Source organism: Camelina sativa, chromosome 2, assembly GCF_030686135.1.
Source record: "Camelina sativa cultivar CO46 ecotype springtype chromosome 2, ASM3068613v1".
NCBI classification, from domain to species: Eukaryota; Viridiplantae; Streptophyta; class Magnoliopsida; order Brassicales; family Brassicaceae; genus Camelina; species Camelina sativa.
In genome coordinates, this window is record NC_141881.1 from 23,584,695 (window position 1) to 23,599,167 (window position 14,473).

The 14,473-nt window shown below is 30.4% G+C and overlaps 1 protein-coding gene, 1 long non-coding RNA gene, 1 other non-coding gene and 1 pseudogene across 3 annotated transcripts; 3 read left to right on the forward strand and 1 right to left on the reverse strand.

The window, feature by feature from the left end:
• Positions 1-3,164: 3,164 nt before the first annotated feature.
• Positions 3,165-3,557, reverse strand: LOC104754109 (uncharacterized; annotated as a pseudogene).
• A 1,677-nt stretch (positions 3,558-5,234) lies between these two features.
• Positions 5,235-5,997, forward strand: LOC147949121 (uncharacterized). The gene is made up of 2 exons (XR_015582133.1): positions 5,235-5,545; positions 5,652-5,997. It is a non-coding gene; the product is annotated as an uncharacterized LOC147949121 (long non-coding RNA).
• A 2,771-nt stretch (positions 5,998-8,768) lies between these two features.
• Positions 8,769-10,564, forward strand: LOC147949122 (uncharacterized). The gene is made up of 2 exons (XM_087488138.1): positions 8,769-10,087; positions 10,184-10,564. The coding sequence occupies exons 1-2, from the start codon at positions 8,810-8,812 to the stop codon at positions 10,334-10,336; spliced, it is 1,431 nt and encodes a 476-aa protein (XP_087344264.1). The 5' UTR covers positions 8,769-8,809; the 3' UTR covers positions 10,337-10,564.
• A 115-nt stretch (positions 10,565-10,679) lies between these two features.
• Positions 10,680-10,752, forward strand: TRNAF-GAA (transfer RNA phenylalanine (anticodon GAA)). The gene has a single exon. It is a non-coding gene; the product is annotated as a tRNA-Phe (tRNA).
• Positions 10,753-14,473: the final 3,721 nt, after the last annotated feature.

Genomic DNA, 14,473 nt, shown 5'->3' on the forward strand with positions numbered 1-14,473 from the left:
TATGTTGTATTTGCTTTGATGGGTAAAACAAGCTCGTTAAAGATCTTATAACGATATGATATTATATATATATATATATATACCTTTATACTAAGTAATATTCATGAGATATGATATATTCAGATTTTATATAGAATAGTGTTATGTTAGTATCAACATCTAATCATAAATGATATATACAATTAGGTCAACAATCGATAATCAACATCAAAACCTTTAAAGAATATTTTCATATAATATGAATAAGAAGAATTTTTCTTAAAGATAAAAGATCATGAGGTAGTCATCAATGCCGTTTATTTTTCCTATGAATTTTTGAGATGATCTTAGTTACCACATAATATATATATCAAACTATTTATTTGTCAAGGAAATATTATCGTCAACAATATATGTTTTATCTCTAGGGGTGTTAATCGGGCTGGTCTGGCCCAGTTCGGCCTGAAACTCGTAAAATCCACATATGTTTGAGTCCGGGCTGGCCCGTCTTGAAATATTTCTGAGCCTGTATTTTAAAGTCTGAGCCAAGTCCTAACAGGGCAAAAGGGCTTTTCGGGCTTTTCTGGACTTATTTTACGAATCGAAAATTCAAACTTATAAGTCTTGAAAAGAAATGTCTAAAGGTGTACTATAAAACAAATCAATCAAAATTTAAATAACTCATCTATCTTCAGTAAAGCCAACTTAATTTTAAAAGAAAAAAAATAAAACTAAATAAAATTTTATACTTTAAACAAATAAAATAATATATAATTCATATAAAATATCACAGATAAAAATTTTAAAAGTATTAAGTAAGATTATTAAGTAAATAGAAAAACTACGATTATAGTTTTAAACTTTATTTCCAATAAATCGTTAATCAAATATTGCAATCAAACAAAAATGTTAACAAAAAAAATATAAATGTGTTTGTTTAAGGGCTTTTCGGGCCGGTCCGAGTTCGATCGAGCTAAGCCCAAAAATACCTATAGTCCAAATGGGCTAAGCTCAAAATGCCCATTTTTTTTGGACACATATATTTAAGTCTGAGTTTGGGGTTTTTCATGACTGGACCGGATTAGCCCGCAGACTTTAACCCTAATTGACATGTTTCTTTATATCACTTAGTAAAGTAATTAGTTTAGTGTTTTATATAAATTGATACTCAAAAATTTGAACTCTATAATTTATATTGATAGAAAATATTTTAAGTAAAAAGTCTGCACATGCGCGGGTACAAGTTCTAATCGTTTTAATATTGTAGTAAACATAAAATTATTCATAATATATCCGTTCATGCACCATGAGCCTAGGACTAAATAATATATCCATAATATAGTTTTTATATACTTTAGTCTGGAATTTTGGTAATCTGAGAATCTGGATAACTTTATTTTTTTAGACCAAACTAAGATTATCTCCAATATATTACTTTACTTTTAGTTTAAAATTAATAGAGTAAAATAACTTTTCAATGTATCATTTTATTTTATACTAAATAATAGTAAATAAATAATGTACTTTAAATAGAATGGGCCAAGGAAATTGTTGGCCTCCTTGAAATGAATTCTACCATAAGAATATTGTGGATCAAATCCTCAATGCAGATTATACCATGCTTCCCCAGAGCCTGTTTTTGTTTTGCATGAAAAAAGAAATCGTGAGTATATAATTTCGTATCAGAGCAACATTTAAGAAGCTAGTGTCACATAGGAAGGTTTCGAACCTGTTTTACCATAAAGCCACCCGTTGGTTGTTTAGCTTTCTATATCATCTCTTGTAGATCAGTTTCTTGACATTTTTCAAGGTATGGAATCTCAAGGAATGAGAGAGATCCAACACGTCTTTAAAATACATTTAATGCAAAGCCAAACAACAAAATATGTACTCTCTCCATCACGGCTTTATAATTTGGATGAAATATCAATTTTCACCACCCGCATTACACCAGGTTCAAGGCAGCCGTGCTATCAACTAAGAACACCACATGAGATTGTTAGGTTTAAATAATAATCTTAACTTTTACTCTATATTAGAGAAAAATATAGAGAGAGATAGGAGAAGACTTTACTTTAAGATAAAGTAGAGTTTGAGATGCCATAACTACTAAATTCAATATTCATTTGTATATCTATATTGCTCCATAATATCAAGACATGCACAAACGTATATTATATAATATATAGAGACATTAATATATGTTATATCATATCAATTAATTTGGGTTTCAAAATTATGAGACTTCTACATACTAAGAAACAAAAACTAAAAATGGTGAGAAACACAAGATATATAAAAGTCGAATATTGATCCGTTCTAGTTTTTAAAACATCGTCAATATGTCGATCTAAAGAAAATAACAATATCACATATACAATTATATAAAATGAATAATCGTGTTAAAGAAATTTCCAAATAATCGTGTTATATTCCATAAGAAAGATTAGACTACATAATAAATACGATCTAAATGGTCTAAAAGAAAATTAACAAGAAACACAGTCTCCACTCCAATCCCTAATATGTTATGACTTATGAAGGAAAAAAATTCCAAAGTATAAAATCTAGTCGAATTAATATCCGAAGAACCAGAGATTGTATCCAACTAGCTTAGAAGTAACGATGGAGCAATGAGGGTATACCACAAGAGTATCTGGCACGGGGCGGTTAGAAAGCATTTTTATTTTTGGAAACTAATAAGCAATGTGAAAAATAGGCCCAATTGAAATGATGATATTCTTGACTAATCCGAGTCGAGTCATACATCATACAGAGAATTAGGAGATAAGCTTTGTTGTTTTCTCTTATGATTAACTTTTGTTGCTTTGTTAGTTTTGTAATTTTATGAACGATATCACAAACTTATTGCATTTGCAAATTCACTATTAAAAAGGATTATCACCAATAAGGACGATCTCTTGTGTAGATTAAAAAATACGTTCATTCAAAGACAAAAGAAACATATGTATAAACAAAATATTCAAAAGGCAAACAAACGTGACAACGTAATAAACAAATGAATACTATTATACATATTCTATCACGATTTATATAAACCATGAATCTGGATTTAAAACTATATATGTAATCAGCTTCGTTATTTCTCTCTTCCAATCGATGATGATCTCTCATCTTAACCATTCATTCATATAAAATCTCAGAATCATGATCAATCATGATGATCATATGGTAATCTTTCTTTTTTCTTCTATTAATCCTTGATCTCTCAAATTCTCAAAAACTCCAATTCCTTCGCACTCCAGTGCTCCTCACAAGCTTTGGTTGTTCGGGCCGGGTTGGTCCATTGCTAGGGTTGGAACCAACAGGACCACTTAGCCTAAGGTGAAGAATCTTTTTCACCTTCTTCATCTTCTGCGCTAAAGAAGATCCTGACCGTCCAATCTTCTCGTGGATCCTAGGGTTCAAACTCCCTGACCAATAGGATCTAGAACACAACATGTTTTACCCAGAACATGATTGATCTCAACCGTTGGTGGTCAAGGACCGGAGAGATCAATCTATTTGTTGGAATCGGTTCGTGGAAGGGCTTGACATGTTAGACAATTTAGGCTCATGGCTCTTTTCGATCACTACACTTATCTGTTTGTGGAATCTCATCGAGAGTTATCACACAACTCCCAACCCGATGGCTTAATAAGTTTTTTAACTCGATCAACATATGCTTTTCCATTTTTGATCCACATATATGCATGTTAATGTACAATATGCTTTTTAGGGGCTGAGACGCCGCGATTATGATGGGATGAGCTTGGAATTATATTCATAGCTTTCTCTATTTGTTATCACTGCGAGGGTTTACATGAGGATTGATTCTACATCTACAGTAGAAAAGACCACTAACTTTTGCTTCTCGAACTAACACCTAAGTCACAACGTGGGCTAAAACTACCTAAGGTTTGCCCAACAAAGAATGGTTTAGCCAAATAATGTACTTTGGAAATATTTGTCCAATAGTTTTCATAGGGCCACTAAAGAGAAACGTAGCGTTCATGGTATTCATGTTCATATCTTTCTAATTATATGACTGAAAAAAATATTTTAGGAATAATTAAAACTGCTCTTTATAAAAGTTCGTGCACCATTATTTTAAATTGTCGTTGTATGTATTTTTTTCCCCCTAATAAGTATATCGACAAAAGAAAGAAAATAATAATAATAAGAAACAAAAGGAAACATAGAAAGTAAGAAACTGAAATAGTGAAATATATACAAATGTCCAAAAAAACAAAAAAAAACGGAAATATATACAATGACAGCTTTGCTACAATTTGCTTACTACATTTGACTAGACATAGCTGGAGTCTGTAATTACAATGCTTAAGCGATGTAAATTTAAATTTCTATACAGTACGTTTATGTTTTTTTGTATTTGCAATTATTCAATATATATATACATAAAATAAAATAAGTGAAAAATAACATCACTCCCTAAAACTGAAAATATAATATATATGTGATTACTGTACTTGCTTTATTATTATTTTTTATTTTATTAACATATATCAGTTAATATCTATTATATATATAAATAGTATCAAGAAAAAATTGTATTCGATTTCTTAAAGAGTTAGTAGTTTATAACGGTCGATTTACCAAATTAACAGATACCATTTTCAAAAAATATATTTTAAAATGTATTTTATAGTTTAACGATAACCACCTCTAATGTAACATTAATTGATGTAAACGAACTAAAAGAGTTAATAATTTATTTTATAATTTAACGATAACCACTTCTACTTACATTGGATTTTTTAAAGAGTTAATAGTTTACAACGGTCGATTTAACGAACTAAAAGATACAATTTTTAAAAACTGTATTTAAAAGAGGTAATTTTATAGTTTAACGATAGCCATGTCTAATGTAACATATATAGATGGTTATATTTGAAATGAGTAAAGAAATTTCAGATTATGAAAAGCATATTGGTACATAGTTCTCACAAAAACATTATTTTTGGAAGACAGAACAAGTTAAAATTGGATTATATAACTTCAAATGGTTTATTTTTCACAGGAAAAAAAAAGTAAACTGTAAATTAGTCAGATACACACCAATATATCCTTTAAAAGAAAACTATGAATTCAAAGCCGGTTTTTTTTTTTTTTTTTTTTTTTTGGACAACCAGCCGGTTTATGGTTTCAATTAAATATTATTTGCTCCTTGGAGATTTTATACCTTGTAATGAGTGAAACACACTAATAAATAGCGTTATTTCCCATTAATCCTCTCAACAAAATAGCGTCTCCTTCTCTCTGAAACCACAAAACTCTCAGCAACGTGTTTTTTACAATATGAAGAGCCAATTATCATCTATGCCTTCTTCAACCTCCTCACCACACAAAGATGATGAAAAACCCAGAAGTGTTGTTTTGGCCGTGAAAAATCCGCCCAAGTATAACAGTAAGCTCTACATCTGTCGTTTGTGCAACAGAGTGTTCTTAACCCCTCATGCCCTTGGCGGTCACCAAACTACCACCCCCAAGGAGGTCCAAGAATCGAAGAAGCAGCAGAAGAACCACAAAAAAAATCATGACTCCAGTACGTCCGTTCTAGTGTGTCTAAATACCATTTTGTTGCTAGAAACTGGCTTGATTCGTCTTTTTTATTGCTACTAATCTTTCTCATGATTTGTTTTCTTTACAAGAAAATGGTACAGGCACTAGTCACTCGAAAAGTCCCATCTCGAAGGGAAAGAACAAAGCTGCTGTGGTGGCTGAAGACTTGACAATATAGGGATGATAAAGAGGGTCCTCAAAAGAAAGAGATCTTGATTAGCATCAGCTAGAAGAAGATTTGGGGCCCCGTGATTATCGTTTATGTCTCTTTGAGATTTTCAGTTTAGAGGTATCTTATAGCTGTTGCGGCTTTTGTTCACCTCATGTAATTTTCCATTCTTAATTTCAAATCATCTGTTTTGTGATTTTGGTTAATGTAATTCATGAATCCTTTGATTATCAGTGCCTATATATCTCATGATTATATTGTTCTAATGATTCTGGGTTTTGCTTTACTTTTATTCTTCATAAGTTAGAGAGAGAATCTGGATCTTGCTTGAGATCCTTTGTTAAAGAGACATTTGTAGAATTTCTACCGTTTTACCTTTGATATATGTATTTATGTAACTTATAATACTATATACACCACATATATTGTAGATTATATGGTATAGTATATCGTGTAATGAAGAACACTTCTGATTGTTTGTCTCCATTTTTCGAAACCCTAAATTTTTTCTTGATAAACTACTGATACAAAACCGATCGATTTAGGGATGGAATTGACTACAAAGTTCCGCATACTCAATGTCCTTGCAGCCATCGTCTGTCTAGAAAGGAATGGATTTCACTTCATTGTCTAGGGTTACTCTTCCCAACCGAACTTTATTTTGATTTTTTTTGCGAGATGCCTCCACATAAAGTAAGATGGAACATGATCAATGATGGAGTCTTATTTACGGTCTTGGAAACTCTTAAAATTTTTAGGAATTGAAGTTGCAAGAAATTGAACAGGAATATACTTATGTCCAACGCAAGTCTGCGTGTGATATCATATCAGATACTGGATTGCTAGGGGAAAAAAAAACCTTTATTATTCCATACTGCTTTGATCTCTTGTCATAATTTATGTCTATGGTCTTGTTGGGTCACGGTATACCCGGAGAATCTCCTATAAGATATCTCAGACAAGCTTTTGATAGGACATATATTTTCATTTGAAACCTCCGAATGTTTGGAAGCACTTGTCTAAATGCTTGATGTGGACTTAGTTGTTAATGTTTTTGATATCAACATTAACAACTTATCACAGTAGATGTGGTACAAAAGTTTATTATGTATTTTTTGAACAAAAGGTTTTATTTCGTATGACTAAGTTTAATTGAAAACTACTTTGTTATTCTATATGATAGAATTTCGAAAAAATTGTAATGTTGGGAGCATCAAGTTCAAGATGATTTTCATAAAGGTATTATATTATGTGGTGATAAAATAAAATATTTAGTAAAACCGTATTATGTGGTGATAAACCATTACTTATGGATAGCTAATGTATGATATGGAGATATTTGTCCAATAGTTTCACAGAGCCCACTAATGATAAACTGCAATGATGGTATAAAACTGGCAATCGTACGTATTTTACCCAAAAAAAATTGGCAATCGTAAAATTTCATGCACCCCTATTTTAAATTGTCAATTTGTCGTTGTAGGTATCTTTTTCCTAACAGGTATTTCGAAAGTTAATAAAATATAACATAGAAAGTAAAAAATAAAATAAAAACTTAATTAAAGAAAAAACACATATTATATTTGTCAATATTAAGGCAGGATAAGAAAGAAGAACCAAATGTAGTAAAGCTGACATAGTGACATAGCTGACGTGTGTTTGCTTCAAATTTAATTGTCTATATATTGCTTTTCATTTTCATTGTATTTGCAATTATGCAAATATATACATATAAAATAAATAAAAATAACATCACTCCATTAAATATAAAATCTAATATTTTGTTTACAATTGGTTTAGTAATCCTACTATATTAATTGAGAAGTACAAATATGAAACTAACCTCATAAAATGTAAAATATTACATTTTCATGTCATTGATATAATGCAAATGTTTAATTTTTAAATAAAGTAAAAATAGAATTTTAATATTAGATTAATAAAATCTTTTAAATAATTATTAGTTCCAAAAAAATATTTCTCTCTCTAATTAATTATGGACGAAAATTACTAATTAATTTTTAAAAATTATAAACCAATCAGAATTTTAAAAAGTAAGATTTTTTATCTAAGTATCCAAATTATTATTTTAATAACTATATTTAGAAGATTTTGTTAAAATTTTAAAATTTGATTCTCCTATTATCTATTTTCTTTTTAATTTCATTTCCAAAATGTTTTGAATTATCATATGATACATATGATAAATAAATATGTAGATATTTTCTGCATATATTGTGATTTAAATTTTTAAAGACGAAGATATATTACTCAATTTATGAAGAATAAAATGTGTGTTGTAATGTTCCAATTAGGATATAATAATTAATACTTTTATATATTTCACAAAATAATAATTCAAATACAGCAAACAATATAAAATGGTAATATACATTAAACAAATTAAATACTATAATATTCTAAAATAATTAGTTCATAAAAATATATATGTAGATTTATCAAACAATTGGAATATTAAAAGTAAATACTGTCTCAAACAAATTAATTTTTAAAAATAAATATAATAATAGTTATTATTATTATGTTATATTTTTCTTGAAAAAAATATTGATTTGTGCTTTATAGCATGGGATATACCCTAGTTGTTATTTATTTAAATAGATCAATTAATACTTTTTTAATCTAAATACTTACGATAACTGACTTTAGATTTATTGAAGAGTCGGTAGTTTGCAACGGTCGATGTAACGAACTTACGAGTGCCATTTTTTAAAAAGTATATGAAAAGAGATAGTTTCTAAATATTTTTTATACTTCCACGTCTATAGGTGTAAGAATTATTGATGGTAGTATTTGAAATGAGCTGTAAAGAAAATCAGATTACAAAAAGCCATTTGGAAGAACAAAACTAGTAAAAATTGGATTATGTAAACTTTATATGATTTATTTTCTGCAGAAAAAAAAAAGTGAACTGTAAATTAGTCAGATAGAAAGCAATATATCTTTTAAAAGAAAACTATAAATTTAAAGTTGATTTATGGTGTCAATTAATTATTGTTTGCCCTTGGGAGATTTTATACTTTAAAAAGCTAAACCTCTCATCAATAAAATGGATCTATGGCTCTCTTCTCTGAAGAATCACAACACCAAAGAGACAAAATTTTCACCAAACAAGCTATGGAGAACCAATCGCCTGCGTCTTCAACAAACTCCTCCTCCCCACCCAAACATGATCAGAAACTCAAAAGTGTCGTTGTGTCCGAGGAGGAGGAGGTGACGATGAAACCAAAGTCTTCTCAAGAGGTTGTGTCTGAACGGACTATCCTTGAGAAGCCTCGTTTCATTTTAGAGACAGTGCGAACAGCAAGCGATGACGAAACCTACCTCTGTGATCTCTGCAGTAGGGAGTTCCCAAGCCGGAGGTCACTTTCCGCTCACCAGAAATTCCACAGAAATGAGGAAGAATTGAAGAGGCAGCGTCTATTGTTCGGGTCAAGGCTTTCTGATGATGCTTATCTTGGTCCTTTCGACAGCCGTGAAGGGTTGTCATTTTCGCGTTTTAGGTATGGAGGAGGCGATAGCAGCAGCAGCAGGCCTTACTTGTTCTCCACTGGCGAAGGAGTCAAACAAATGGAGACGACCATGTTTCCTCCTCAGGCTCTAGACCGCTCCCTCACCGGAAACCCTAGCTATAGCACTTCACATGCTTTTTCAAATGATGAGGATCGTATTAATCTTGATCTCACTCTTGGTCCATCTAAGCCCATAGGAGGCAGCAGCAATAACATTAGAAACAAATACTTGGATATGGAAGCCACTAGGAGAACAACGAATTTGTTCGGTCCCGTGTATCCTCGTGTGCCTCCATTCAATTATGTTGCTGGAAACCCATATGATTCATTCCCAGGAAGATATGTTCCTCTTTTTGGAAACACCAATCCTTGTCATGATTTGTTTTCTTTGCAAGGGAATGGAATGGGCTCGAGTCACCCGCAAAGACTTTTCTCAACGGGAGTGGATTCCAAAGCCATGGTGCCTCCTTTTGCTCCTCCTTATCCAACTTCCACCAATATTTGTCATGATTTGTTTTCTTTGCAAGGGAATGAAATGGGCTCAAGTCACCCGAATAGACTCTTCTCAACGGGAGTTCCTCCTTTTGCTCCTCCTTATCCAACGTCCACCAATCTTTGTCATGATTTGTTTTCTTTGCAAGGGAATGGAATGGGCTCATCAAGTCACCCGAAAATACCCTTCTCAATGGGAGTTCCTCCTTTTGCTCCTCCTTATCCAACGTCCACCAATCTTTGTCGTGATTTGTTTTCTTTGCAAGAGAATGGAATGGGCTCATCAAGTCACTCGAGACTTCTCCCCTCAATGGAAATGAACAAAGTCAAGGTGCCTCCTAACCCAACGTCCACAAATCTTTGTAATAATTTGTTTCCTTTACAAGAGAATGGTTTAGATGTTCAATCAAAAAGTCTCATCTCAAAGGGGAAAAACAAAGTCATGGTGCCTGAAGATGATGATGGTGATGATGATGATGATGATGATGATGATGAGGATGACGATGATGACGATGCTGATGATGTTAAGGATATCAAGCTAAGGTGGCTGACCAAGAAAAAAAGATCAAGACCAGCCTAGTCTTGATCTTTGAGTTTTCAGTTTGCTATCGATCAAGACCAGCCTAGCCTAGTCCCTTTGACTTTTCAGTTTGCTATCGATCGAGCGAGGCTTCTGTTTCACCTCCTTTGTTTCGTCATGCAATTTTTTTTTCTCTCTTTGTTTCTTCATTGTCTTCTTAAGTGTTCTCTTTGGGTTTAGTTGATGTAATTTCGATTCATTAATCAAATCCTTTTTCTATTTTTCTAATTTCTATATCTCTTGATTGGTCTATAGTTCCAAAACATCTCATGTCTCTCTATGACTCTATTTATGATGATGATGACGAAGCCTCTGACCAAACTTCAAAAATATTGATATCATTGCGGGGATAGCTCAGTTGGGAGAGCGTTAGACTGAAGATCTGAAGTTTGCGTGTTCGATCCACGCTCACCGCATTTATTATTTATTATTTTTTAAATTTGTAGTTAACAACAAAACATCACAGCCCTAAACATATCAAGTTGCAAATTGATTAAGAACATCGTCTCTTCATTTGAGGTATTGGGTTGCCTCTTTTTTTTACTCTTAATTCATTTAATTTAAGTTTCTTATATCTTGGTTTATACCACTTTATATCTGATTGTATTTTCAAATTTATATTTTAAGAGAAACGTAATCGTGAATGTTAAAAATTTCAATCATTTATGATGTTTAGATCTATGAATGGAATTATAATAGTTTGATTTGTTTAATTTTATAATGACTGTTCATAAGTCGTAAATTCTTGTAATTAAGATTAAGTTTATCCAAAGTCGCTTTCATATAATTTCATTATAATATATATATATATATATATATATATATATGTATAATTTCATTAGTTGAATAACCGGGTACAAAATATTTGAAATTGCAAGTATAATACTCCATTTTGTTTTGGACAAACAGTATAATACTCCTATGTTTCATTTTAATAGATTTTCTTTGGCAATAAACTATTAAACTAATAGAAACTAGGGATTGGATCCGCACGTACGTGCGGGATTAGTTTAAAAGAAAGTAAATTTGCAATTAGGTTCTATTTTACGTATATGTGGAGTTACATTTGTTAACATATTAACATTCATAATCCAACTTTGTATCAATTTAATTTTCAATTTATTTTCAGTTTGGTTTAGAAAAGAGGATGATTAGATTTAAGTACATTAAAAAATAGTAAGAGAAAGATAATATGTTTATTTCGAGAACCGTCTCATCCCATCTACGGTATGTTCTTTTTTATCTTATAATCATAGTTTTAATAATATTTTTATCAATTTTTAATTGTATATTTTAGTCCAACAAATAAGGAAGTAGATAAAAGATTTGGATCCACATAAATTTTTTTTGCCCGATCTTCCCTATAAATTAGATTTTTAATTAATTATTTATTAGTAAAACTCAAATTATTTGGTGTTAATTTTTATAAACTAAACCTATGGATCGACCCGCACTTTTCGTGTAGGGTTTTTAATTCTTTTTTTTTTAAAAAATTTTCGTCGAGTAATTTGGATGTTCAGACGATAATACCCAAATTTATATCCGTCTTTGATAGGACCAAATCCATGCTACAACATGGGAGAACATTTACAGATACATACGACTCATGACAGATTGGAATATGTTATATAATGTATTTAAATAAAATAATATAAGAAAAAGTAATTATAGTAAATAGTAATAGAATGAGTTTTGATATAATAAATTAAATAATCAGCACGGCAATATTAATATATACAGATACTATATATAATATAATAGTTTAATTTGTTTAATTTTATAATAACTGTAATTAAGATTAATTTTATCCAAATTCACTTTAATATAATTTCATTATTATAATATATATATGTATAATTATAATATATATATATATATATTATATATATATGTATAATCTTATTAGTTGAATAACCTGGTACAAAATATTTGAAATTGCAAGTATAATACTCCCTTTTGTTTTGGACAAACAGTACAATACTCCAATGTTTCATTTTAACAGATTTTCTTTGGCAATAAACTATTAAATTAATAGAAATTGTGCATAAAAAATTTGAAAAATATCTAATCAATAAAAAATCCTTAAAAGAAAACTTAAATTGGAAACATAGAGAATATTTCATGATAAAAGTAAACCCATACATAAATGCTACCATTTTATACGGGAGTGCATTGAGAAAAGAACAATACTTAGGTTCACCCCTAGGGGTGAACCTAATCTTTTACCCCCTCTAGTGTTAACCAATAAAAACATGACATGTAAGACTAAATTTAAACTAAATATTGAATTAAAACAAAAATCAAAAATAAACAAAAAAAGTCAATACGTGTTTGCTGTCGTTAACGTCGTTGACGTCAATAGACGTCCACATCTTTTATTTATTAACCCTCCCCATCTTTTCTTATATATATATTTATTATTTCACAATAGTTTTAGACTATTACTAGGTGATTTACCCGCACGCTTGTGCGGGTAAGAACTGAATAGAAAAAAGAAAAAAAAAAAATTTAATTCTTTAATATATATCATCAAAATCCTCGAATCAAAAGTAATTCTTTGGACTCAATTGTTGGACCAACGTCATAGTAGTATCGTCCGTGAATTTAATTTGATAAGGATGATGAGTATTCCTCTCATTCAGAGTTGGATTGATTACTTTGAAAGTTCTAATATCATATCAGTCACCATCGTCGATATATTTTTGAAGTTTAGCGAGTGTATTTGGTAAAAATGTAGCTTCAATTGTGTTACCCTTCACAGTTTAATAACAATTGTGTAAGAATTCATATATATATATATAAGAACTGTTAAATTTTGAAATTTAAGTAAGAATGATGTTAAATTTTGAAATTTAAGTAAGAATGATGTTCAATTAACAACGCTAACCTCTATATCCACAAGAAGCAGTACTTTTTTAGTAAAAAACTCGCTGATACTCCAAGAATGTAAGACCTTGGCGTTTATACGCCAATTAGTTCTTCCGGGAAGAAGATCAGCAATTTTATCGAATCTCATGATTTTCCCAAATTAGGGTTTTCACCTTTTTGTTTCACACCTCTTTGTTTTCACACTTTTTTGTTTTATATATATACAGAATTTTATGGACTTTGAAAGAAAAAAATTTGTTCTTTGAGTATTATTAATGATCTCACCCTTTGTTAATGATCTCAAAATATGCAAAGTTTCGATCCAAAAATTATGTTTCTTTGTCGCACCCCCAGCTTTCCATGTTGGCACCGTTAGTTTTCACAAATTTTTGTTTTACACCTCTTTGTTTATTACTTTGTTTATATAAAGTTGCAATGTTTTGATCCAAAAATTGGGTTTCTTCTCGTACCCATAGCTTTCAATGTTTGCACTTGTTAGTTTTCACACCTTTTTATTTCACACTTATTTGTTTTCACACCTTTTTGTTTTTATGTATATACAAATTTTTATGGAATTTGAAAAGAGTTTTTGTTCTTTGAGTATTATTAATGATCTCACCCTTTGTTAATGATCTCAGAAGTTGCAAAGTTTTGATCTAACAGTTGTGTTTCTTTGTCGCACCCAAACTTTCCTTGTAGGCACCAGTTAGTTTTCACACCTTTTTTGTTTTGCACCTATTTGTTTATATATAGTTGTAATGTTTTGATCCAACAATTTTTTTTTTCGTCGTAACCCTAGCTTGCAATATTTGCATTTGTTAGTTTTTTCACCTTTTTGTTTTACACCTTTTTGTTTCACACCTTTTTGTTTCATACCTTTTTGTTTCACACCTCTTTGTTTTCACACATTTTTGTCTTTATATATATACAGATTTTTATGGACTTTGAAAAAACTTTTTGCTCTTTAAGTATCATTAATGATCTCATCCTTTGTTAATGATCTCAAAATTTGCAAAGTTGTGATCCAACAATTTTGTTCTTTGAATATCATTATTGATCTCACCCTTTGTTAATGATCTCAAAATTTGCAAAGTTTTGATCCAACAATTGTGTTTCTTCATCGCACCCCCAACTTTTCATGTTGGCACCCGTTAGTTTTCATACTTTTTGTTTTACACATCTTTTTTATATAAAGTTGCAATGTTTTGATCCACCAATTGTGTTACTTCGTCATACCCTTACCTTTCAATGTTTGCACTTGTTAGTTTT